General features: G+C 52.3%; 1 protein-coding gene across 1 annotated transcript; it reads left to right on the forward strand.

Annotated features, from left to right (window-relative positions):
• The first annotated feature begins 707 nt into the window (after window positions 1-707).
• On the forward strand, window positions 708-15517 carry LOC117886291 (mast cell protease 1A-like). Its single transcript, XM_034787973.1, has 5 exons — window positions 708-879; window positions 10961-11108; window positions 11864-11999; window positions 12923-13177; window positions 14987-15517. Exons 1-5 carry the CDS (start codon window positions 822-824, stop codon window positions 15131-15133), a joined length of 744 nt encoding a protein of 247 aa, XP_034643864.1. The 5' UTR covers window positions 708-821; the 3' UTR covers window positions 15134-15517.
• Window positions 15518-25274: the final 9757 nt, after the last annotated feature.

A 25274-nucleotide genomic window follows, 5' to 3' on the forward strand; every position in this document is an offset into this window, starting at 1 on the left:
AGGAGAGTTTGGAGCTTGATGGAGAAATGGGGCTGGGGCCTCAGTGCAATTTTAAGCCACTTTCTGTGGCCCAGAATTGTGGGCATGTGAGACGTTCAAATGTCTGGACAGCCAGGGTCACATTTCAAAGTGGTCACCCCTGTTGTGTGGGGACGTTTGCTCTTTACTCAACCATGCCAGCCATGGGGCAGGCCCAGAGGAACACGGCTCCAGCTCCATCTGTTTAAGGCCTTCCCCATCACCCATCACCATGATATCAGTGCTCCCCCACCTCCAACGTGGTCTACGTGCTCCCCATCTTCTGGGAGAATTTCTGCCATGGGCTCTGTGGCTGTGCTACAGGAAGTCACAGCAGGGCCCCCATCCCCTTCTCACTGCTCTGAGACGCACACTGGAGAGGAAGCAGGGAGCTGAGCCAAGCCAGCGGGTGAATCAGCATCAGCCGCACTCCCCGCCAGATGAGCTACTGGGGCAGAGGAGACGGGCGAGCTCCAGATGAGCCCATTGCCAGGTGTGCTGGGTTCCAGGCAGGCCCCAGGGGGCCCTGCTCCCAGATGTTGTCGGGGGGGGGAAAGAGATGTCCTGTCCCAGAGGGATTTTCCCCTGAGCGCCTTCCTTCAGAGAGAGGTTGTTTTCCAGTCACCAGATCCCTCCCTCGTGCCCCCCATGTGTCAGTGCAGTAATGCTGAGGTTTCTGAGGGCGCCTGTGTGGTCCCAGCTCCCCATGAGGGGAGAGCGAACGTGATCTGTGGTTTCCTGCTGACTCTATAAATCCCCCAGTACTGAGGCACAAGCACTGTCACTTTCCCCAGACGGTGACAATGCTGATCCTGATCCTGCTGCCCGTGGCCTTTCTCCTGCCCCCCGGGGCTGAGGCTGGTGAGTATGTGGCGGGAAGGGGTCAGGGATCCTGGGGAGTGGAGCCAGGAGCTCGCTGGGCTGTTTGCAAATTCTGGATCCTCCCCAGAGTCAGATGCATCTCCCAGGGTGATTTCTGGCTCCCAGGACGCAGCTAGGGAAGCGTTTGGAGGTGGGGGTGAAGGAGTTGGGCGGTGGAGCTGGTGTTGAGATAAAGCCCATGAGAGATACACAGAGAGCTTGAGAGCAGGAGAGAGACACAGGGTACCTTAACTAGGAGCTAGGAGCCAAGACTCCTGGGTTCTATTCCCTGCTTGGGAGTGGTGTCTAGTGATTAGAGTGGAGCTCGGGGATGGTAGTCAGGACTCCTGCGTTCTAGCTCCTTCTTCCTTTGTCTGTGGTGTCATTTTAAATTGAAGCTCTTTAGGGAAGGGACGGACTTTCCCTGAGGGTCTGTGCAGCACCCGGCACAACGGGGCTCTCATCTGGGTTGGTGGCACCATATGCAAATAACAGCACCAGACTGTTAAAACAGCCTCATTCATATGGACGTCAAACTAACAGCCAGGAGTTGTCTGTTAAAACATTCAGATGTGAGCTGCACACAAACGTGTATTGCTTTAATTATCCTGATTTTAAACCACATCTGTAGGTCAACTGGTTCAGCTCTGCCTGGGGCTGCCCTGATATTGATTTAAACCTGGCCAAAGCCAGGGGCCAGTTAACCTCAGAGAACCAGCCTTCAACCCATACAAGTGCCTCAAACGTGCATTTGCACAGGGCTAAAACAAACCATGCAGTCTGGCAATTCCTAAGTCCTACATCCCTCTGATAGTTAGAGACCTTCTCACTTCCACCTATATCTGTCCCTGCCCAGTTTATCCCCTTTTGTTCTTCTATCTACATTGTCCTTCAGCTTCACCAGCTCTTTCCCCCGTTCTGTCCACTCCACCCTGATGTCTTTACACTGATTGTCTGGCTTTGACTTCATCCACCTGGGCTGAGAAGTTTCAGAGTTGGTCTGAAAAGTTTTTCCCTAGGAAATTTCAACTTTTCATTGAAAACCCCCAAAGTAGTTTGTTTTCTAGTAATTTTTTATTAATTTTCAAAAGATATATAGAGAGTGAGAAAACAAACAGCAAAATATACATAAACTTCTCATAATGCATAAACACCTCACAAGATATTAAGTATTTGCTACCTCACCTTAGCTGGGCTTGAAACATTTAGTTATCTGTAGTATGAATGGTTAGAATATCAATCCCTTATCGTATTCCACAATTTACAAACAAAATATGCTTTATAAAAATCCAGCTAGTTAAAGAAAAATTATTAAAGTAAGATAATGGCTAGAAGCAAAATTCAAATGAGAGGGATAGATACAGGGAGCGGAAGTGGGTAGGGAAGAGGGGGGTTGAGGTGGGAACATGCATTTGATAGGATCATCAGATACTTCCAGGAGAGCATCTCACATCTCTAACAACTTTTCTTGGGAAGCTCTGTAACAATCTACAGCTCTTTCCATGGTAGCCAAGCTTGGGATGTCTATGCTCTAATCTTTGATTGTTTGTTGCTTTTTGGATTTCCGTTTTGGTGGTACTTGTCTTTCTACTGCTGTTAGTGCTCTGCTTAGCCAAAGTCTTTCTGATTAATTCTGCTTCCAGTTAACACCCACTAGGTTGAAAATTACATGTTTAATTTTATTTGATGCGGAAAAAAAACACTGTCCCCTTCAGTTCCGCTCAAAGCCGACCGGTCTATGAGCATATGGGTTAAGTCAGCACATGCTAGTCACAGCTGACTTAGCAGCACCTGCATTGTACATTGAAGAGGGGTCCAATGCATCTTCCTTATGATTCCTGTGGAATTAATCTGAAATGTAGCTCCAAGGAGCAGTTCAGAGAACTGGCTACAATTTGCTTCCATTTGGTTAGCAGAAAATTATTGTCTAGTTTCTCCTCCCAATGCTTTTTTAGGGGATCAGTGTTTAGTTCAAATTTGCTGGCCAGGTGTGCATAACATTGCCATCGATCCTGGCAATCTGGGTCACATTTAGAGAAGCAAAAGCAGTAATGAGTGAAGGGCAGCGAAGGCAGCAGTGCTAAACAGATGGGGAGCGGCATGTTTCCCTTGCATATCTCACCACTCCATCTTAGTCTGTAGTGTGACCAAAATTAAAATTGTTTTGGTGACTAAAAACTTACAAATTTTCATCTGAAAAGTGCCAAAAACTGGGGGGAAATAATCAGTTTTCCAAGAAAAATGCCAAAATGTTTGAGGCAAGAAGACGACTTCTGGGAAACTTTTCATTGTCTAGAAAATCCGATTTTCTGTACAAAAACAGTTTGGAGGGGAGCTTTGGAGCAGTCCTGGCTTCTCGCTGGGGGTTGATGGAAAAGGTGAAACTTCAGCAGGGGACGTGTCAGTGGTGCTCTGTGTGAGACTGACCCCAAAGCTGTTAACTCCAGGCAGTGCATTTGGCACTGATTCTCCACCCAGTGAGGTCAGAGCTTTAGATTTACCTGTCGGCCCCATGGGGTATCCAGTGTGGGGCAGAGCTGAGGAGGGGGCAGGGTTCCAGCCACAGGGATCCCCCAAGGAGAGAATGGGTTGAGACTGTGGAGACTCCCCTTCGGGATGGGGAGCTTGGTCCCAGCCTGGCCCAGGAAGATGATGGGGCTCTTTATATGAACCTGGGCTGCCCCCGGGCAGGGCCGGCTCTACCATTTTTGCCACCCCTTAGCATGTGCTGCCCCAGGCACGTGCTTCCTCCGCTGGTGCCTGGGGCCTACCCTGCCCCCAGGTGAGATCATCGGGGAACAGGAAGCCCAGCCCCAATCCAGACCCTACATGGCCTATCTGTGTATACGATGTGCAGAGTTCCTGGTGAAGACAAACTTCGTGTTGGCAGCCGCTCACTGCAATGGAGAGTAAGCACTTCTGTGCTGGGGATGTCAGGGCAGGTCGGGGTTAGCAGGTGATGGGGGAGCTGGGAGCTCTGGTGCCATTGTAGGTTGCACAGAAGGAGCAGTTAGTAGGACAGGCAGGGAGAGCAGAGCCCAGGGGTCTGATCTGCTCAGGGGGCACCATGTGTCTCTAGGGGCCTCTGCAAACCTTGGTCCAAATCCAACGCTTTGTAAATCAACGTGGGTATGGCCAGTGACACCAACTACAGTGTGGCCCATTGATCCCAATGGGGCTAGGGCCATTGACATCAGCTGGGGTCTGGCCCATTGCCGACATGGGGAATGGAGGGGCTCAGAGCCCCAGGCCTTCTCTGCAGGGCTCCGGACAAGGGGGAGCTGGGCATAGACCCATCTGGATCTAGCTGGGAGGGGTCAGCTGGCTGAGGGGAGCTGAGACCCAGGGATCAAGGGGAATGAAGGAGTCTGAGATCACTGCCTGAGCGTCCCAGGCTGATCTCCCCCACCCCAGACATCCCTTCTCTCAGGCAGTGCCCAACCCATGAGCATCAAGGAGGGAACCTGGGGGAGTTAGGAACCATGTTCAATTCCACCTCCCTCAGCTCCCTTGGCAATCCCAACCCTGGCCCTTAGGCTGCGTCTTCGCTAGGGAAACAGCTCGTTTATTTCCCCCGGGGTAACGGACACGGGCCAAACCCTGGGGCAGACCTAGCGGTTGTAGCTCTCCCCCATGTCAGCCGATCGAGTGACCCTTTACTGGAGATCCTCGTCATTACCTGACCTGCTAACTCTCATTAAAACTGCTGCCTGCCCTGTCCTCACTGGGCCTTTTCCACCTGCTATTTCCCCAGGGGTAGCCACCGCCCCTTCCAAAGACACCTGTTCCCAGCACTGACAAGGAGAGCGGGAGTTTGTTCATGGGAAGGGAAATTAGAAAATTATGCAGTGAACTGATTTCAGCTGAAATGACAGCTCTGAGTACCTCCTTCTAACCCCCCCTTGACCTGACCTGACCTGCCGCAGGGCCTAGTGCATTTCGCTTGCTGCCTCTTACCCAGCAATGAATAAAAATGAAGTTGCAAAACAATGAAGTGGTGTCTTCCTGGGAATTGAATGAATGCCCCCAGCCTCGGACTCTCAGATAACTTGTACCTAGCAGGTGTAACCAGGGGTTTGGGTCCTAGTGGGGAATTCACCCCCTGGCTTTGAGTAATTCATGCTGGATCTGTTAAAAATACAAGGGAAATCACAGGTGAAAAAGCAAATCACTGTGTCTGTTGTCAGCTCTCCTGACTCTGGTAACTCACCGCTGACACCTAGGCCAGCTCGCTTACAACAGGAGTGCACTTTAGGCCCACTGGAGGAGAAATCAGTACCAGGGTAGTCTTAGTTTCCCTTATACGTCATTTCTCTTCCACTCTGCACCTGTCTGGGGACAGAGGGGTCACAAACACCAGGCAGGCCAGTCCCCTCCATCATACATCTCAGCCCCGATGTCAAGGCCTGTTCCCAAACAGCCTCTGTGTGTCCCCCCTGCCTGCCTGACACTAATGAGGGGCTATTCAGACAGGGGGCAAAGAAAATACATGTCAAATCTAACCCAGTGCAGCAGGGATTAATGGACCAGACACGGCTCTGATGCTCTGGGAAGAGACATCTCAGACTGGGACTTGGCACCATCCACTGATGCCTGTTAGTGTCATCTCATTGTTCCCCTGGTTCTTCGCCATCAGCCTGTCTGCAGCCACTTGTTTTCTCCTGTCCGATACCATGACTGTGAGCTACTGGGCACAGGGCCCATCGCTGTGTTTTGTGTTTGTACAGCACCTGGCACAGTGGGGTCCTGGGCCATAGCTGGGAGTCCACCTCGGTGCTACTGTGATACACCTAATAAGTCATGTGCAGTGGCAATGGGATCCTTTTCCATGGCTGGGTCTTCTAGGTGCTACCATAATACACCTAATAAACACCGTACAGCTGCCAACAAAATGCAGCCCTGGTCATCTGAGAGCCCCGGACATGCTCCATGTCTCCAGTTGGATGCCAGAAACCAGAGTCACCCCAGGTCCCAGCTCAAGCTGCCATCAGACCTGCAGGTGACACAGCACCGGGCAGAGCGGTCAATGCTGACTGAGCCAGGGCAGGTGCAGGGACCAAGCTGGGGCGCTTGGTGAGCTGGGCCCAGTCACACCCCCGCGGTGAGAATCCAGCCGATGCAGTGTTCTCCATCCCAGCCCCAGGGACGCGGACACCTCCCCAGGTCCAGGACTCTGTCCTGGAGAACTGGGGCTTCACAAAGGATCTAGAAGGGCTTACAGTGAACAAGCAGTGCCATGAGCTCCCCACGCACCTCTGGGACAAAACTGACCAGAGCCTGGACTGTAAAATCAGGGAAGGGATTTTGCCTCTCTATGCAGCACTGGTGAGAGTACGAGCAGCCCTGGGATGGGGGACAGGCTGGTTTGGGGGAGTGGGGAATGGACTTCGGGTCTTTCCCCTATAGGGGGTGCCAGCTACGATACAACCTCATAGGAGGGGACTGGCTGGTTCTAGGGGTACAGAATGAGACGTGCGGCCTTTCCCCTCTTGGACATATCTGTGCTGCTGTCACTGTTCCAAGCACCTGTAGCTACCAGCAGGGTCCAGACAGCAGGTCGGTCCAGCACTGGTAGGGTGAAATGATGGGTCTAGAATGGATGTACAGGGATGTGCACCAATCTAGAAGGGATCTACAGGTGGCTATGTGGGTATGGATAGATCTAGAATGAACAGCATCAATTGAAGTGAATCTAGCAAGAATTTAAATGGAGTGAGTTGGGTATTCATGCATGTATATTGATGTTGAATAGATTCAGAGAGGTTCTGGAATTGTTTTAGATCAGGTGTGGGCAAAAGTTTTGGCCCAAGGGCCACATCTGGGTATGGAAATTGTATGGTGGGCCATGAATGCTCATGAAATTGGTGGTTGGGGTGCAGGTGGGCGTGAGGGCTCCGGCTGGGGCTGCAGGATCTGGGGTTAGGCTGGGGATGAGGAGTTTGGGGTGCAGGAGGATGCTCCGGGCTGGGACCGAGGGATTTGGAGGGCAGGAGGGGGATCAGGGATGGGGCAGGGGGGTTGGGGTATGGGAGGGGGTCAGGGAGGCAGGCTCCAGGTGGCACTTATCTCAAGCAGCTCCCAGAAACAGAGGCATGTCCCCCCTCCAGCTCCTATGCAGAAGTGCGGCCAGGTGGCTCTGTGCGCTGCCCTGTGCATAGGCATCACCCCTGCAGCTCCCATTGGCTGTGGTTCCTGGCCAATGGGAACCGCAGGGGCGGCGCTTGGGGTGAGGGAAGCATGCGGAGTCCCTTGGCTGCCCCATGCGTAGGACCGGAGTGGAGTCAGGAGGCCGCTCCCGGGAGCCATCCAGAGTGGGGCAAGACCCTGATCCCACTTCCCGGCAGGAGCTCGAGGGCCAGATTAAAATGTCTGGTGGTCTGGATGTGACCCCTGGGCCGTAGTTTGCCCGCCTCTGTTCGACTGTGACACTGATATCTGGATGGACAGATCCCACCCCTTATTCATCAGACATGGCAATTCCAAGAGAGGGATCCAGAGCCAAATAATGGAAGGGCTGAGATTGGATCTACCAATAGGCAGCTACTAACGGATGGAAACAGAGTTAATGACAGTCAACGTGAGTTCATGGAGAACAGTCCATGTTCAATGACCATGCTGTCATTTCTGAGCAAGCTTAAAAGTCTGGTTCTTTAAGGTGACTGTGCTGTTGTGATATATACATGGATTCCCGTACGGAGTTTGCCCAACTACCACACAACATTCATATTGAGAAATTAGCTCTCTAAACACTCATCATGGTTCCAAAATGGGCTAACTGATTCTCCTCAAAATATGATCCTCACTGGGGAATCAGCATCCACTGGGGTGTTGCTGGTGGGCCCGACGAAGACCTGTTCTGGGCCTGAGGTTATTCGGTATCTGTATCAATGATCTGGAAGTTCATGTAAATTGTTGTTGGGAAAGTCTGCAGAGAACACAAAGATTGGTGGGGTGGAGGACGTCTCCAAGCTACAGAGCTACCTGGGTCACCTGGTGAGTTAGGCGCAATTAGACCTGCACATGAATCCAGCCAAATGCAAGGTCAAACATCGAGGGACAAGGGATGTCGTTCATGCTGGCAGGACAGGAGCTGTGTCTTGGAGAGCAGGGGCTCTGAAAGGGAGCATGGCTGTCAAGGCTACTTCCCCACTCTGAACTTTAGGGTACAGATGTGGGGGCCTGCATGAAAACTTCTAAGCTTAACTACCAGCTTAGATCTAGTCCACTGCCACCACTCCCAAATGCTAATTCTCTTCCCTGGGTAGCCTTGAGAGACTCTTCACCAATTCCCTGGTGAATACAGATCCAAACCCCTTGGATCTTAAAACAAGGAGAAATTAACCATCCCCCCTCCTTTCTCACACCAACTCCTGGTGGATTAAGATCCAACCCCCTTGCATCTAAAAACAAGGAAAAATCAATCAGGTTCTTAAAAAGGCTTTTAATTAAAGAAAAAGGTAAAATCATCTCTGTAAAATCAGGATGGAAAATAACTTTACAGTGTAATCAAACTTAAAGAGCCCAGAGGAGTCTCCTCTAGCCTTAGGTTCAAAGTTACAGCAAACAGAGGTAAACACCCTAGTAAAAGGTACATTTACAAGTGAGAAAACAAAAATAAAACTAACACACTTTGCCTGGCTGTTTACTTACAAGTGTGAAATATGAGAGACTTGTTCAGAAAGATTTGGAGAGCATGGATTGATGTCTGGTCCCTCTTAGTCCCAAGAGCAAACTCCCCCAAAACAAAGAGCGCAAACAAAAGCCTTCCCCCCCACCAAGATTTGAAAGTATCTTGTCCCCTTATTGGTCCTTTGGGTCAGGTGTCAGCCAGGTTACCTGAGCTTCTTAACCCTTTACAGGTAAAAGGATTTTGGAGTCTCTGGCCAGGAGGGATTTTATAGTACTGTACACAGGACAGCTGTTACCCTTCCCTTTGTAGTTATGACAATGGCGGAACCCATCCAAACAGGAGATTTCAGTGGAATGCTGGAGCTAAGCAGGCAGATACCATCCTTGGGTGTATAAACCAGGGGATATTCAGTAGCAGCAAGGAGTTGGGGTCACCTCTGGATTCGTTCCTTGTGGGACCAGGACTGGAGATTTTGTCCAGCTCCAATGTCCACTCCTTTAGCAGGACTTTGACAAATTGAAAAGAGTTACAACAACAAGCTGACGGGGAGCGCTTCAAGGAGAGTGATCTCCTGAGGGTTTTGGAGGTGAAGAGGGGACTTGGCCCCTCTGTAGGAAACTCCATGGGGTGGGGGTTTTGATAGCAAGGTCTCTTCAACCTATGTGGCCAAGGCAGGACAAGACCCAATGTCCAGGAGCGGGAGTTAGAAAAGGTCTGGCTGAGAATAATATGCAAATATTAAACATGGAGCTATGGGAACAACTGACCCAGGGCTGTGGTGGAGACACGAGTTGATGGGTGGGTTCTGGCTCTGGGGTGTCCAACAGGGGGTCAGGTTGGGAGGTCACAATGGTCCCTCCTGCCCTTGAAATATATGAGTCTGAGTATCTATGTGCAGAGAAGCCCAGGGGTGTTTCTTACACCTGTAGTAGGGAGGGGGGAGGGTTAACCACATCTGCAGCCAGGCCGGGTGGGCACCAGAGCAGGGAGGAACCCCCCACCCTGATGTGGGCACAGCTGTGGCTGGAGGCTTCTCCAATTGGCGTCTCCACCCCTGGGCCATCTGGGGTGGGAGTTTCCGGGCAGCAGGGTACACGTCCCTGTGGTTGCCAGGCCCTGCCCTCCCCTCCCCACGCCTGGTCCATATAACCCCCAGAGCTCAGGCAGAGGCTCCGTGCCCATCCCTGGATGTCTCTGACAATGCAGCTCTTGATCCTCGTCCTGCTTCCCGTGGCCTTTCTCCTTCCCCCTTCCCCCTGGGTCTCAGGCTGGTGACATGGGGAGCGTGACGCTCCCATATGGGGAGCTGTGGGCAGCGGTTAAGGTCCCCCCTTGCTCCTGCTGGGAACAAGCGCCTGTATTGAACCCTGCATCCTCTCCTGAGTGTGGCTGGGGCTCTCTCAGCAGCACTAGGGATTGGGTGGCCAAGCCCCCACAGGCTCCTTTGGGACCCCACTGCCAATCCGTGTCCCAGACAGGGTGGTTGGCCATGGGGCTAGGCCACTGGGCTGGGACCCAAGAAATCTGGGACCATTCTCAGATCTGCCCAGGATCTCTGTGGACAGGGATTTATATGGATTGAGGATGGTCACTGTAATCCCTTAGGCAGGTTTACAAACAATTTCCCTGGGCCTCAGTTTCCCTCTCTGTACAATGTGAGGAATAATTCAGCTTGTGTCAGGATGCTGCCTGGATCAGTGGAAGGCCTGGAGCAAGGGAGCCCCTGATCTCAGTTAGTTTCTGCGCAGCCCCTGGCATAATAGGGGCTTCTCGGTCTATCTGCCACCCTCATGCAAATAACAGCAATTTGTTTACGGTGAGATTTTCCAACACACCCACCCACCCCAGTGGAAACTTCTTCAGAGGTGATCACAAAACATTTTTTATTTTCCATGGGAAAAAAACCCCAAAGTGGAACTTTTAATTTTTCACCTAAATATTATGCAACACTGGGGGGAAAGAATCTGTTTCACCACAATAATTCAGACATTTTTGAGACGAGGCTTTCTGAGAAAAAAATGATGTTCCTAAAATGTTTGGTGGGTCAGTCTGGGAGCAGCCCTGGCTGGTCACTGTGGGATGGTGGAGAAAAAGCATCCACAAGGGACCTGTTTGTCCCCTTCCAGGTGCTGCCTGGCTTAATCTGGGGCGACTTCGGCCCCCAAAGCTGTTAACTCCAGGCAGTGGGATTACTGACCCACTCCTGGTGCATTTGGCACCGATTGTCCACACAGTGAGGACAGAGCTTTAGATTTACCTTCCGGCCCCATGGGGTATCCAGTCTGGGGGAGAGATGAGGAGGGCAGGGTTCCAGGCACAGGGATCCCCCAGGGAGAGCATCAGAGGGGATGGGATGATGTTGTGGAGACTCCTCTTTGGGATGGGGAGCTGGGTCCCAGCCCGGCGCAGGGAGACGATGGGGCTCTTTCTATGAACCTGGTCTCTCCCCAGGGGAGATCATCGGGGGACAGGAAGCCCAGCCCCACTCCAGACCCTACATGGCCTATCTGAAAATACAACGTGGAAACGAGACGTTTCGCTGTGGAGGGTTCCTGGTGGCGGAGAACTTCGTGCTGACGGCGGCTCACTGCGAGGGAGAGTAAGCGCCTCTGTGCTGGGGATGTCGGGGCAGGGCGGATGTTAGCAGGTGATGGGGGAGCCGGGAGCTCTGGTGCCGTTGTAGGTTGCAGGGAAGGAGCAGTTAGTGTGACAGGTTGGGAGAGCAGAGCCCAGGGGTCTGATCTGCTCAGGGGGCGGAGGTGTGTCTCTAGGGGCCTCTGCAAACCATGGTCTAGATCCAGCGCTGGGTAAACCAATGGGGATAGGGCCATTGACACCAGCTGGGGTCTGGCCCATTGCCCAGATCAGGGCAGGGAGGGGCTCACAGTCCCAGGACAGCTCTGGAGGGCTATGGGCTGGGGGAGCTAGGCATAGACCCCTGTGTAGATCATGCTGGATGGGAGCTGAGGTCCAGGGGACGGGAGGACAATGAGGAGTGAAGCAGCTCATGAGAACAGCACAAGGGGCTTGTGGAGAGAGAGGCTGGGACCCCCTACACCACTGAGCAAGTGTTTATGCTGCAACCAGTGCCCACTAGAAGGAAAAGGCACCTTTTTCTATTCTGCTCCCCCCCCACCTCCGAGCCAGCCAATCCCCAGCAACGGAGCTGGCAATGTGTACAGTGGTATGGACTTTTTTGCTGGCAGAAGCTGAGTCCGAGATCTCGGCCTGAGAGCTCCAGGCTGCCCTGTCCCCTCCATATCACTGTTCATGAGTCAGACCCTCATATGCCCGTCTGCACCTGACATACGCTCCTGCCCCTAACACCCCATGCATTGCTCCTGGGTTTTACAGTGAGATCACTGTCACGCTGGGAGCCCACAGGCTTAGTGAACAGGAACGGAGCCAACAGAAAATACCTGTGAAGCGGCAGATCCGGCACCCGCGATACAACAGAGAGACCACTAACAATGACATCATGCTGCTGCAGGTACAGCCTCCATCCCATCACGCTGCCCCCAGTGACCTCACACTGCTGCAGTTACTGGCCCCACCCAATGTTCTCTCTGATTATTACCATCCATGTGCAGAATGAATATTGTTATATGCACCAATATGGAGGTGATGTGTGGTGGGGGTGGGGCTGAGGGGTTCGGAGCGTGGGAGGGGGCTCAGGGCTGGGGCAGAGGGTTGAGGCGTGGGAGTGAGGGCTTCAGCTGGGGGAGGGGGCTCTGAGGTGGGGCCAGGGATGAGGGGTTTGGGGTGCCGGCTGCCCCAGGGCTGCAGTGGAGAGAGAGGACCCCCCCCAGCCCTCTCTCCCTGAAGAAGCACCTGGGCTGGGGGAGAGCGTCTCTCCCAGCTGCAGCAGCTCCAGGGCTGGGGGAGTCCTCTCCCCCTGTGGCACCCCCAGATTGGGCAGAGGGGAGAGGCATCTCTCCCGGACGCACCACAGCCCTGGTGCTGGGGAGGTCACTGCAGCCCCGCAGGCCCCAAGCTCCTCCATCACCACCTCCACCTCACCCCACGCCCGTGAGTGCAGTGTGCACACCTGTGCGGCCCTTGGTGGCCTCCTGCGTGGCCGCGCAGGCATGCAATTTAGAGGGAACCTAGCCCCCTCCCATCACCACACCTCCAGTGACCTCACACTGCTGCAGGTACTGCCCCCATCCCATCACCCTGCCCCCAGTGACCTCACACTGCTGCAGGTACCACCCCCATCCCATCACCCTGCCCCCAGGGACCTCATACTGCTGCAGGTTTCACCCCCATCCCATCACCCCGTCCCTTGAGTCTTGAGTTTCTGAGTTCTTTTCATCACACACACACACACACACACACACACACACACACACACACATCCTCTGACTGCACTTCATACGCTGTGTCATTCCCCTCCCCTCTTTGCCCCAACAGCTGCATCACAAGGCGCGTCTGACCAAGAAGGTGGGATTGATTGATTTGACTTCTGCTCATCGCAGAGTGAGCCCAGGGACCATGTGCAGCGTGGCTGGCTGGGGAATGACCAGCTTGACTAATACAACCAACACCCTTCAGGAAGTGAACCTGTCAGTGATAAGCGATAAGACCTGTTACAACCGGTATCATTACTATTACCGCTCCAGCATGATGTGTGCAGGGGACCCTGATGACCAGAAGTCAGTTTATTATGTAAGTGGCTGATTGGCTTGGGCTCCTGCTGCTGGTTGTCCTTTCTCAGCCGCATTGTGGGGTCAGCCAGGGCTGACAGGGGCCTGGCAAGTGCAGTGGGACCTGAACCCTGCTGATTATCTAGCCCTAAATGACTAGACCATGGTACCATGCCTAGCCTACTGCAGAGCCTTCCACCCAGGTCGTACACTGACACCTTCACCTCCTTATTGTCACACATTGGCCAGGGGTATCATGCAGCCCCTCCCTGCCTGATTCACACACCATGAGAGTATGGAAAGAATGACACAGGGTGGCAGGGTCCAAATAACGACATTCATTAATCATGCACAACCCATGAGGCCTGGCTCCCTGCCCACGGCTGCTCTGCTCGGGTTCCGGTAATGTAGGGGACATAGGACACTGTGAACCCCACTGGAGGGCTCCCACGCTGTTGACAGGGACACCACCCAATTCCTGTGCACTACGGCTGGTGACAGCCCCAAGCTGGCTCTTTCAAACTTTCAAATCCTAGACGAGCCCCTCCTAGGAGTCATGGCATGGCCAGAACAGACCAGATCATCCAGTCTGAAAATCTGTAGCTCATAGGCCACCAAGTGTGCCCAGCATTCGCACACTCGAACCAACAGCCAAAATGTGACCAAGGCATCACGGCCCACAGGCAGGGCTTCACTTTTAATAAAAGAGGTGTCAGGACTTCAGCAATGAGTTGCCGGGGCTCAAGCAATTTATTACATTCACACCTGATGCAGCAAGGCCAGCGGTGCCGGGGCTATGAACCGCCAAGTCTAGCAATGCTGGGGCTCAGCCCTGGCACAAATTAAGTGCTGCTCACTGGAGATCAAACTGTTGTGGTGACAGGCAGAGAACAGGAGGGACTGAGGGGCCACCAATGCCCGAGACCCCACAGTGGCAGGAAATGGATTAGGAGAGATGTGCCCAGGCGGTTGCAACAGGTGACTCATGCCCCAGAGGAAGGTGACCCCCCCCAAGGTCCCCACCACTCTGACCTGGGGGAAAGATTCCTTCCCAGCCCACAACGTGTCCATCACTCAGACCCTGGCCTGTGAGCAAGCTCCTGAAAGGCAGAATCCTCTCGATCACCTCAGAGCACCATCCAGCGTCCAGTCCTCAGCCCTAGCCACTTCGGAGGTTTCAGACCAACCCCCACCACCTACACCACTTTTATACTTTCAGCCCAAGCACATGGAAAGTTACTGGCAAAAGATGGAGTCTTAGGTCATAAGTCCTTATCCTATGTCCTTACATGTCTTGCTGAGTCACTGGGCCTCCATTGTCCATATGCCCTTTCGGGAGCCCTCTGCAGGGGTCTCTTGATATCCTTAATGGGCCATCAACATATGGCTGGCTAGTCCTGATGTAAATCTGCCTGGTGGGTGTCACCCAAGAGCAAAACGTATTTGAGACACACCTAGTCAGTATTCATAACTTCAGACACAACCATGATACGTGAATGTAAACAGGATAATCACACTTAACAGATTATAACCTTTACAAGGATACCTTACATGACATGCTCCGTACAAGATTGATTGCAATTTTGTAACAATGGCAACAGAATTATTGCAACTAATCATCTTTCTTTTTATACAGCATCACACAGGAGGTCAGACTAGATAATCACAATGGTGCTTCTGGTCTTAGATTCTATGAATCCCCCATCTCGGGCTTCTCAGTGTTAATTCATTTCTTTTTTGAGGATGCTCTGGCTTTAATGGCCCAAACAGCCCTGGAGTCCTGGGTATGATCAGTGCATTAAAACTCATCTCCCTGCTTATTCTGGGGCAGGGCGATTCTGGAGGCCCACTTGTGTGCTGTGGAGTGGCCGAGGGCATCGTCTGCAAGTGCATGGAGAACAGCATTGAGCCTCCTGTTGTGTACACACGGATTTCCCACTTCATGCCCTGGATCACTGACACCATGAGAGGAATCTAGCAACACAGAGCCCATGGCCAGCCACAGCCTTCTGCTACGCAACCTGCTTCTGGAAACAAGTGATCAGACATCCCCGTTAGTCTGGGCCCAGCTGCTCATGGTCAACGTAGGCCTTGTGGCCAGATCAGAGATGGTGCCCTGTAGTGGGGAAAGGCCCCGTGTCCCATTCCCCACCCCCCTGAGCCAGCCAGTCCTCCACCCTGGGGCCGGACTGGAGCTGCCATCCCCTAGAGAGACCACATACCACGTTCCTTTCTGCTTGTATCCTGGATAGTCTCTGTAAAGCACTGAGGAAAATATGCAACATTCCCTGCTCTGTGGGTCACAGATACAGCTTGTGATGCACTAAATGGCTTTTTGCAGCAGCTGCTGTTGGTGTCTGGACTCCTGAGTGTTTTGCTGATTGTGAGAGGTGGGCTGTCCGACCCCTTCACACAGCCCAGTGTCCCTCTGAGTGGGGGTTTGGGTGTGGGGGTTGTGGGGTGTGAAACTACAGTTAAAGGGGACTTGTGGGGAGAAGGGAGAAAGGCCCCAATTCAGCCAGGCACTGAGCACATTCCGACATTGCAGCCCATGAGTAGCCCCTTTGCGTCCAATCAGAATATGCAAGTGCTTAAAGTCAGACACCTGATTATGCACCTTGCTAAATCAGAAGACAAATAGGATAGATAGATAGATAGATAGATAGATAGATAGATAGATAGGCTGAGCCCGAAGTTGCTACAGTCCACACACAAACCCCTGGAGGTGCTTTGGACCAGGGCTAGGTGTCCTGACTGGTGGTGTCAGCTAGAACACAGGTTCTGCTTGATCTTGGGCGCTAACTCACTGACTTTGGAGCCAGGCTGGATCACTCAGGGCTGGTGCTTCTCCAATGCCTTCCCACGATTCCCCTAGTCTGCCCTTAGGCCTAGTCTGCCCTTCCCCCTACCCCCTTCTGCACCCGACATCACCCCCAGTTTCTTAGTGCCCTGGGTTGGCATTGAGCCCCTCGTTGGGCAGGGTCTGCTCCATTTCTACCCAGCCCTAGAGCAGCGCTGCCCTCTGGCAGATCCTCCTGCCAACATGCTGCTCGGTGGCCAGAATCCCCAGCCTAGCTCAGGGGGAGCACCACGGGGAGATGGACCCCACAGATAAGATCCCCAAGAGGCAAACAGGGGAGGGGATGGAGCAGGTGGCAATTCAGTGGGAGGACAATAAACAACCTGGAGGGCGCCTATGGCAGGGGAGTTGACATCAACAGCCAGCCTGGCCCCTCAGCCCCAGCCTGCCCTGTGACGGGGGCTGAGTTGATACTGGCATCGCTCGGAGTGTGGAGCCCCGGCTGTGCTGGACAGGCTTTGAGCCCAGAGGTGTTAATAACGGACCAGGGCAAAGGGGCCGGAGGGGCTGGGACAGACTCCGACTGCCTGGGGGAAAAGCTGGTACCTCCTGGGCCTGGTCTCCTATGGGAGACAAGCCCAGAGCTCAGGCCGGGGAGGACCCCACTGCTGTGGGGGATGGGCCTGTGACATTCCCCAGGCTACAATCTGGCCTGTTGGACAGTGTGTTCCCTTAATTCTGCAACCTGGGGTGTCATTTACACTGCTTCACTCTGAGAGCCACCACTCCCGGCCTGCTCACACCCAGCCTCCAGCATGTTAGTTACTCCCAGCTCTGGTGTGTGAGTCCTATGGGCAGCCACTCCTCACTTACACTGCAGGGCAACACCAGCAAACTCCCAGTCCCAGACTTGCCCCCAGAAATGTGCATCTTGTACTGCCCAGCACCCTCCTTCTGGACCTTACAAGCTCATTGAAAGTCTGTCATTTCATTAATTGAAAATGATCTGCACAAATCCCGTGATCTCAAATGGAGCTTTACAAACAATTTGAATCCAAACACACTGATTTAGATACAACAATAAAACAAGTGTATTGACTATAGAAAGAGCAATTTTAAGTGATTCCAAGTAATGTGACATAAAAGTCAGATCTGGTTACAAAGAAAGAAAAGGTAAAACACAGCTAATACCTAACTTAACAAGCTAAGTGAATTCAAACCAACGGTCTCTCTCACCATGCATCAAACAGTGTTACTGGCTGCATGCTTCAGTCAGGATCTTCCCCCAGCCCCGTGCTGCTTCCTTTCTTCTTCAAGTGTTGTTGATGCTGTTGGTATAAAGAAAGGGAGAGAGAGATTTGGGGCTCTTGCTTTCTCCTCTTAGAACCCTTTCTCTTGCGCAAGGACCATCTCCAGCTGCTGTCAATGAGACACAGAAAGTCTATGTGGCCAGGAACCTCAAGCTGCTGCTTTGTCAAAATGTAGATACTTTGTCCATACCTCCCACCCCCTCCAAAGAATGGCCACTTAACCAGGTGACAATCCATTTAATCTTGTTGACACTTGGCTGAGGCATTGGCTAGCCTTTCATCTCTGGGGAACTGGTTTGTGACCACCCTCCAGAACATGTTGGAACATGTCCCAATATTATCATAGAATCATAGAATATCAGGGTTGGAAGGGACCTCAGGAGGTCATCTAGTCCAACCCCCTGCTCAAAGCAGGACCAATCCCCAATTATCACACTGTAGAATCTTATAACTCTACGTACAGTGTTGCCACACATATTTTACAAGGACAATAATGATCAGCAACTTATAAGTTTTCAAATGATTCTTCACAAGGTCTACTTTGTACGAGATTTATCATAACTCTATGAAAGGGGTGACTATAGTGGTACAGACTGCCACAGGGACATGCTTCATGGCAGAGTTTGCTGCAGCTGAAGATGGAGGAATGGTCAGTTCCCTGCCCCTTCCCCCCAGATGTGTAGCACCATCAATTGGAAGGGACCAGTAGGTCATCTAAGTTGATCTGCTGGAGAGCACTGGCCCCCAGCACCACCCAGGACTCCCTGCCCCACGCCACCCATGGGCCACCACAGGTAAAGCCCCAGGCAGGGTAAAATTCAGCCTGAGACTAATTATTGATCATGGCAGTGCCCCTGCATGGTGCTGAGCAGGGGTGATTGATCCAGCCTAGCAGAGCCTGCAGATGCAGGGCACAGGTGGCCCAGCCATGGACGTGTGAGCACTACAGGGAACAGTCTGGAAAACGTCCGGCCTTAATTCATAAACCAAGTAACCTGAGATCTTTGGTGAAAAGGCTGCAGTGAAGAAATGGTCAATAGCCTCCTGGCTCTGGTTAGTGACAGGGCAATTCTCATGTGCGATGGTGTGGCCCAGGGCATCGTCTCCATAGGAGATACCAATGGGATCTACACACAAGGATCTCCACATTCCTCCCCTGCATGGAGAGAAATCTGCAAACCTGAAAACCTTTTGTAGGGCTTGTGGACCCAGCTGAGTACTCCCTGCTAAGGGTCGTAGGGTGGCACCAAAGAGCCTGTTGGAAAGACTCTGACCCTGGCCTGCTGGGGGGCTGTGAGCATCTCCTGTCCCTCCTTGCGTCTCAGTTTCTCCCGTGCCCCATGGGAAGAATGACACCTGTGCTGTCAGGCCTATGCATGACGGACAGTCCCGAAGAGCTGGGTGCTATAACTGTTATCGTGGGCAGCGCCCGGCTGGAAACACCAAAGACAGAGCTGGGAAAGGCGCCCTGGGCCCTTCAGCCCAATCCCATTAGAAACACACAAAGAATAGCCAGGAAACGATAGAGCTGCCTTCATCTGCCAACGCCAGGGGCTACAGGTTTTTTTCCAGCTATTGCACCACTCGGACCAAGGAGCCCTGGGTGTAGTCTGTGGGTTACACTGATTGCTATCAGTGCTGGGTGAAACAACATGCCCTGATCCTTCCTGTGTGTGAGATAGACAAGGGTGCGGTTCTGATCACCCTGATGCCAGCTCCCACCGGACAGTGTGTACATGATGCACAGAGTGTCTTTGACTTCCTCCTGCATAACCACATTGTCAGAGCCAGACACCTCCTCGGCTTCTGCTGCCCCATTGGGTCTATCAATCCACAAAGGGGGCTCAGCCCTGTCCTCTGTCTGTGGGGTCCCTGCCCTGTCTGGGGAGGTGCCATCTACCTGGGGGTATTCACACACACAGAGCCAGGAGCATCACTGGTCCAGCCATTCCTGCATCCCACCTCCCCCAGGGCCAGTCCCGGATGCTCCCAGCCAACATCCCCAGTAGCCTTGTATCCAAGTCAGGTGGGTCGAGCACTGGCAGGGTGGGGAGATGGGTCTAGAATGGATGTACGGGGATCTAGATGAAACTAGAAGAGATCTATATGAATGTGAATGGATCTAGAATGGACCCACATGTAGCTATGTGGATATGGATAGATCTAGAATGGAATTGCATCATCTTAAATGAATCTAGAATGAATGTAAATAGAGTTAGTCAGGTATTCACACATCTGCATTGACAGGGCCTCCCAGAGGATTCAGGGGGCCTGGGGCAAAGCAATTTCAGGGGCTTCTTCCATAAAAAAAAGTTGCAATACTATACAATACTATATTCTTGTGGGGGGCCTCTGTGGGGCCTGGGGCAAATTGCCCCACTTGCCCCCCCTCCCCTCCCCTCCCCCCCCCNGCCTGGGGCAAAACAATTTCAGGGGCCCCTTCCATAAAAAAAAGTTGCAATACTATAGAATACTATATTCTCGTGGGGACCCCTGTGGGACCTTCCGCCCCCCCCCCCCAGGGCGGCCCTGGGAAAAATAAACATTTAAAAACCTTCTGCATCTCGGCACAAACCCAGTTTTGAGAAAACTTCTTTTCAAGTCACCTTTACAAGGTATCACTGGTTCTCAGCATCAGCTAGTGCTAAAAGGCACTAAAGCTCATTAAAAGGGTTGGACAAATATTTTCCATCAAAACTTTTTTTTTATCAAAAACTAGGGGTTTTGAAAAAGCAGAAAAAATCACGGACAATGTCTGCTTTCCTTCAAAATTTGTTGTGTTTTTTTTTAATTGAAAAGCCGAAATTAGTCTGCCAAAACCTGAACATTGTTTGGGGTTTCAGAAGTGTGTGGCCAAATATTTGCTGCTTGCTGTGTTTGATTGTTTAAAGAAACAATACAAAAATTCTGCTTAAAAAAAATCCAAAACTTTTGAACCACCTCAGCTTGTGACCAAACGCCTGAGTCCATCCAGTCAGAGATTTTTCCAGGTTTCTGATACTCTGCTGGCTTCCTTGACTCATATCTGTCTCCAGAACTTTGGGTTCATTTAGGTTAGAACATAAGAACATAAGAATGTCCATACTGGGTCAGACCAAAGGTCCAACCAGCCCAGTATCCTGTCTTCTGACAGTAGCTAATGCCAGGTGCCCCAGAGGGAATGAACCTAACAGGTAATGATCAAGTGATCTCTCTCCTGCCATCCATCTCCACCCTCTGACAAACAGAGGCTAGGGACACCATTCCTTACCCATCCTGGCTAATAGCCATTATTGGACTTAACCTCCATGAATTTATCTGTTTCCTAGAGACTGGTTCCATGGGATCCCTCACAAAGTGGAGACAGTTACTGTGGGTTTGTCTTTAGTATAGCTTATGTACATACTCCACGAACTGAGCATTTGAGCTTGTTCCAGAATCTGGGATGAGCCTATGTTGTGAAAACTGAAATGCTCAAAATAGCACATGCATGTGAATGGACACAAGGTGCTGAAATTAAATTAACCCAGGGGTTCTCAAACTGGGAGTTGGGACCTCAGGGGGTAACGAGGTTACTACTGGGGGTCACGAGCTGTCAGCCTCCACCTCAAACCCTGCTTTGCCTCTAGCATATATAATAGTGTTAAATATATAAAAAAGTGTTTTTAATTTATAAGGGGGAGGGGTCGCACTCAGAGGTTTGCTATCTGAAAGGGGTCACCAGTACAAAAGTTTGAGAACCACTGAATTAACCCCTCTGGAGCCTCAGGGAATGCGGGGGGGGGGGGGTGTTCTCCCTTGGTAGGGTTGGGAAGGAGGTAGGTGGTGTAGGATATTGCTCTTCTCATGTGATCCCTCCCCCATGGCTTTCTTGGCTCTATCACTGTTAATCTACAGTGGCTAATTTGAAATGAAGCTCCCCTCCCCCGACATGAATCTCCCTATGGCACTGAAATGAAATGTAGACTATAATTTGGCATTTGAGAAGTGAAAGGGATGGTAGCCCTAAGGGAAAAGATAACAGCTTGGCTCTTTGTGTTAAATAGCTGTCTGCAAGCTTCAAACTGCTGAATGAGCTTTAGGGTAGGGAAGGCTGTGCCTCCCCGAACAGCCTGGCCCTGCCCCCTATCCGACCCCCACCACCTTCCTGCCCCCCAACTGCCCCCCTCAGACCCCCCACCCCACCCTGGTCCTTGCCCCCTGATTGCCCCCCCGAGATCCCCCCAAACACCACCCCGGGACCGCACCCCCCATGAAGCCCCCCTGCTCCCTGTCCCCTGACTGCCCGACCCCTATCCACCCCCTCGCCGAGTCCTGACAGACCCATGGAATGCCCACGATCCAACTCCCCGTTCCCTGTCCCCTGACTGCCCCCCCAGAACCCCTGCCCCCTCTCTGTCCCCTGACTGTCCCCGGGACTCCCTGCCCCTTATCCAACCTCCCCAGACCCCTTACCATGCCGCTTACCCCCACCTCCCGCCTCTCCTGGAGCCTCAGCACGCTGCGTCCAGGAGTGGCCCTGGACAGCACTGCAGCACCATGGCTCCAGCGGGACCTGAGCTCCTGCTGCTCGGCTGCAGCTCGCAGCCCCGCCCCCTAATCGCCGTGACCCACCTAAAGTGGAGATCACTGACAATCTCCCACCACATTGAGTTCATAGAGAATCCCATTGAGGCAGGTGGTTGTGGAGCTCTCTTGAAACCCTCCCCACATATCTCAGGTCAGATCTGCCCCCTGGTCATGGGGGTTTTGGTCTTTCCAGACCCTGCCTGTCCTTGCAACACCCGCCCCATAAATCATGTAGGCTGGGGAGAGGGTCAGGCACTGCTGAGTCTGCACAGCTGGGCATCTTCTGGGGATGCTCAGTGCCTGGAGCCCTGCACAGCTGGGGCTGGCCCATTCCCCATTTTGCCCAGCTGGGGTCCTGCAGCCTCTGTCTCCATGCACATCTGGTGCTGAGCTGGGGGATGTGAGTTCACTGCTAACAGTAGAGACACTAGAGTCTCTCCCTCCCTATTGTAGTGGGAGCTGTGGTTAATCTGAACTCATCTCAGCTGCAGATGGGAACCCAGCCCTTTGATCCTTCTCACATCTCCTTGCACCATGAGAGAGACAGGGGGAGGGGCTGAAGGCCAGAGAGACCAAATGCTGCACTTCAAGGCGATGGTGATAGAAGGGCCTCTCACACTTACCGTGCTGAGGCTGGGAAAATACAACCCACTGAGCCAGCCAGTTCTCTTCCCTTGTGCCGCATGGGACCCAATGTCCTCTAGAGGGGAAAGGCCCTATGTCCCATTCCCTGCCCGGTCACCAAGGTAGGGTCAATGGGCTGCAGCTACACTGGAGTCAATAGGGCAGATCCCCAGCTATTATCAATCAGCCATGACTCGATTGGTGTCAATGGGGCCAGATCCCCAGCTGGGGTCAATGGGACATAGCTCCATTGGGGTCAATGGGGCCAGATCCCAGCTGGGGTCAGTGGGGCGTAGCAGTGCAATAACTCGCAGTGTAACTGTCAGCGGTTAGGGGTCTCCCCTCCCAAGCGGTGGGAGAACCCCACAGTGTTTGTTACACGGCCGGAGACAGACTCTGTTTAACAGGAATTGCCCTGAACACAGAGACGGAAACACCGTGAAGGAGGAAGGTTTCTGTCACATCGATGCTGAGCTGTTCGTAGAGCTGGAGAGGTGACGGCCAGCAGAGACCATCAGACCATCTCCTCTGCCCCCACCCCGGCATACAGTGCGGGCCAGAGCGCCCAGCCCGGGAGATCTGAATGACGTTGGCTGGGAATTGGCCTTTCAAATCCCTTCAGTGACTGGGACAGTGTCAGGCTCGGCGACGTTGCTGCCAAGGGCCAGACTGGATTCTCCATCCCTGGTGACGTGTAACTCAAACCGGGAGGTTGCTCTAACGGTTCTGCTCTAGTTCTAGCCGGGATTAGCTCAGGGCCATTCCAGGGCCGGGGCTACACAGGGGTCAGGCAGGACGAGCACCATGGTCCCTTCCGGCCTTGGAATGGACGAGTCTGTTGAAGGAACGCGGCTCTCTTATTGCAGCGGGTCAGGGTGGAGGGACCCAGGGTGTCTGAGGGAAGCTCTGGGAATCTGTCTCATGCCTCTGGCTCAGACAAATCTGGCCTTTAGCCAGACAGGGATCAGCAACACGGCATCTCCCGGTACTGGGGAGCGCTGGCCATCACCACCCCAGACAGAAAGAGCCAGATGGAGGGACAAGAAGCAATGGTCTCAGGTTGTGGGAGGGGAGGTCTAAGTTGGATATTAGGAAACACTATTTCATTAGGAGGGTGGTGAAGCACTGGACTGGGTTCCCTAGGGAGGTGGTGGAATCTCCTTCCTTAGAGGTTTTTAAGGTCAGGCTTGACAAAGTCCTGGCTGGGATGATTTAGTTGGGGATTGGTCCTGCTTTGAGCAAGGGATTGGACTAGATACCTCCTGAGGTCCCTTCCAACCCTGATATTCTATGATTCTATGAGGAGAGTGTGGAGACACACAGATCTATACTGTCTGTGTTTGCTCCACAGCCACTGGATTTATGGGTGGGCATAATTCCAGCCCTGCAGATATTACATCCTCACACCCTGTAACCTGAGACCTCCCCTGCCCTGGTGGACCTAGCGCCTGTCCCAGACAACATGGGTCAGGCGGGAATTCAGAGCTGGAGAAGTTTGTATCAGATCTGTACTGATTCCAGAGAACACAAGATGGGAATTGAAATTAACAAGCAGTGTGGTTGATGGGCTGTGGGGATCATGGTGCATGGGACGGCCTGACTGAGCTGTTGTCAGACGGGAAGCTGTGTGGCCAAGTAGCCAGAGCAAAGGCCTGCCCCTCAGGATCCCTGTGTTCTGTTCCTGGCTTTGCTGTTGCATGACCTTCAGCAAGTCCCGGCCCCTTTCTGTGCCTCAGTTTGCCCATTTGGGGCTAATGATCCTGAACACGCTTTGTAAAGCGCTTTGAGATCTCCTGGAGGGAAGAGCTAGGAGCCTAGATCCCCAAAGTTATTCAGGCTCCTGGTGATTTCAATGGGAGTTAGGCACCCAAACACCTCTGGGGATCTGGGCCTTGATGTTTTTGTTTAGCACCAATTTTGTTTATGGCTCAGCCCAGCACCTGCATCCTGCCCACCGCCCCATTATTCTCCCCCAACCCTGTATCATCCACACACGCAACGTCCGGTCTACAGGCCAGTGATGGAAAAGGCAGTGCAAATTGTTCAGAGAAAACATTTTTTATTTAGAAAAATGGCTTTTTTCCCTTCAAGTGCCATTTGTTTTTCAAACAAGCGTCCGTTTTCAATATTTTCCAAATATTTGGAAATAGACAATTCTTTCTTTTTCCCCAATGTATCTCACTGATGCTTTCTGGGTTCCCTTCCTTTGGGTTTTTCCAACCTCCGGTCAGTATCACAATAATAAATAATAAATAATTAAATACTTGTGGGGTGGGAGAGGGAAAAAGAAAAGAAAATACTGAAAACAAACAAATTTCTGTCTGGCTCAAAATGTGTGAAACAAAATCATTGAAATTTCAATTTTTTTCACACAATCATTTCAATGTGCTATTGTCATGGGCTGTTTAATTTGACTAGCCACGCTTTGTGGTCATAGGTTGGCCACCAAAGCCACATGGCCCCGTTCCTGCTCTTCGGTTGGGGGAAAGAATGTTTTTAAGCCAGCCAGAGACATGCTGCAGCTAGGAATTTTGATGGTGGAAAACCCTTGAGGAATGGATTAGGTATAAAAATGTTCAGCATGTGTAGAGGTCCTATAGAATTCAACAGAGAAAATCCTACCCTTGCTCCAGAATCCCCTAGGCTGATGTAAAACCCTGTGCACATGTGGGAATTCTAACGACTCAGGAGGAAAGGTCATCACCGAATATTGTTCTGGGGTAAAGGGGCATGTGGATCAGACAGACACAACATAAACAGAGAGCTCTGGGGACAGAAGCGAGTAAGTCGCAAAGTAAAAGCCAGGCAGACACAACCTGGAAACACAGGAATGCGGC

This window comes from Trachemys scripta, chromosome 12 (assembly GCF_013100865.1).
Source record: "Trachemys scripta elegans isolate TJP31775 chromosome 12, CAS_Tse_1.0, whole genome shotgun sequence".
NCBI classification, from domain to species: domain Eukaryota; kingdom Metazoa; phylum Chordata; order Testudines; family Emydidae; genus Trachemys; species Trachemys scripta.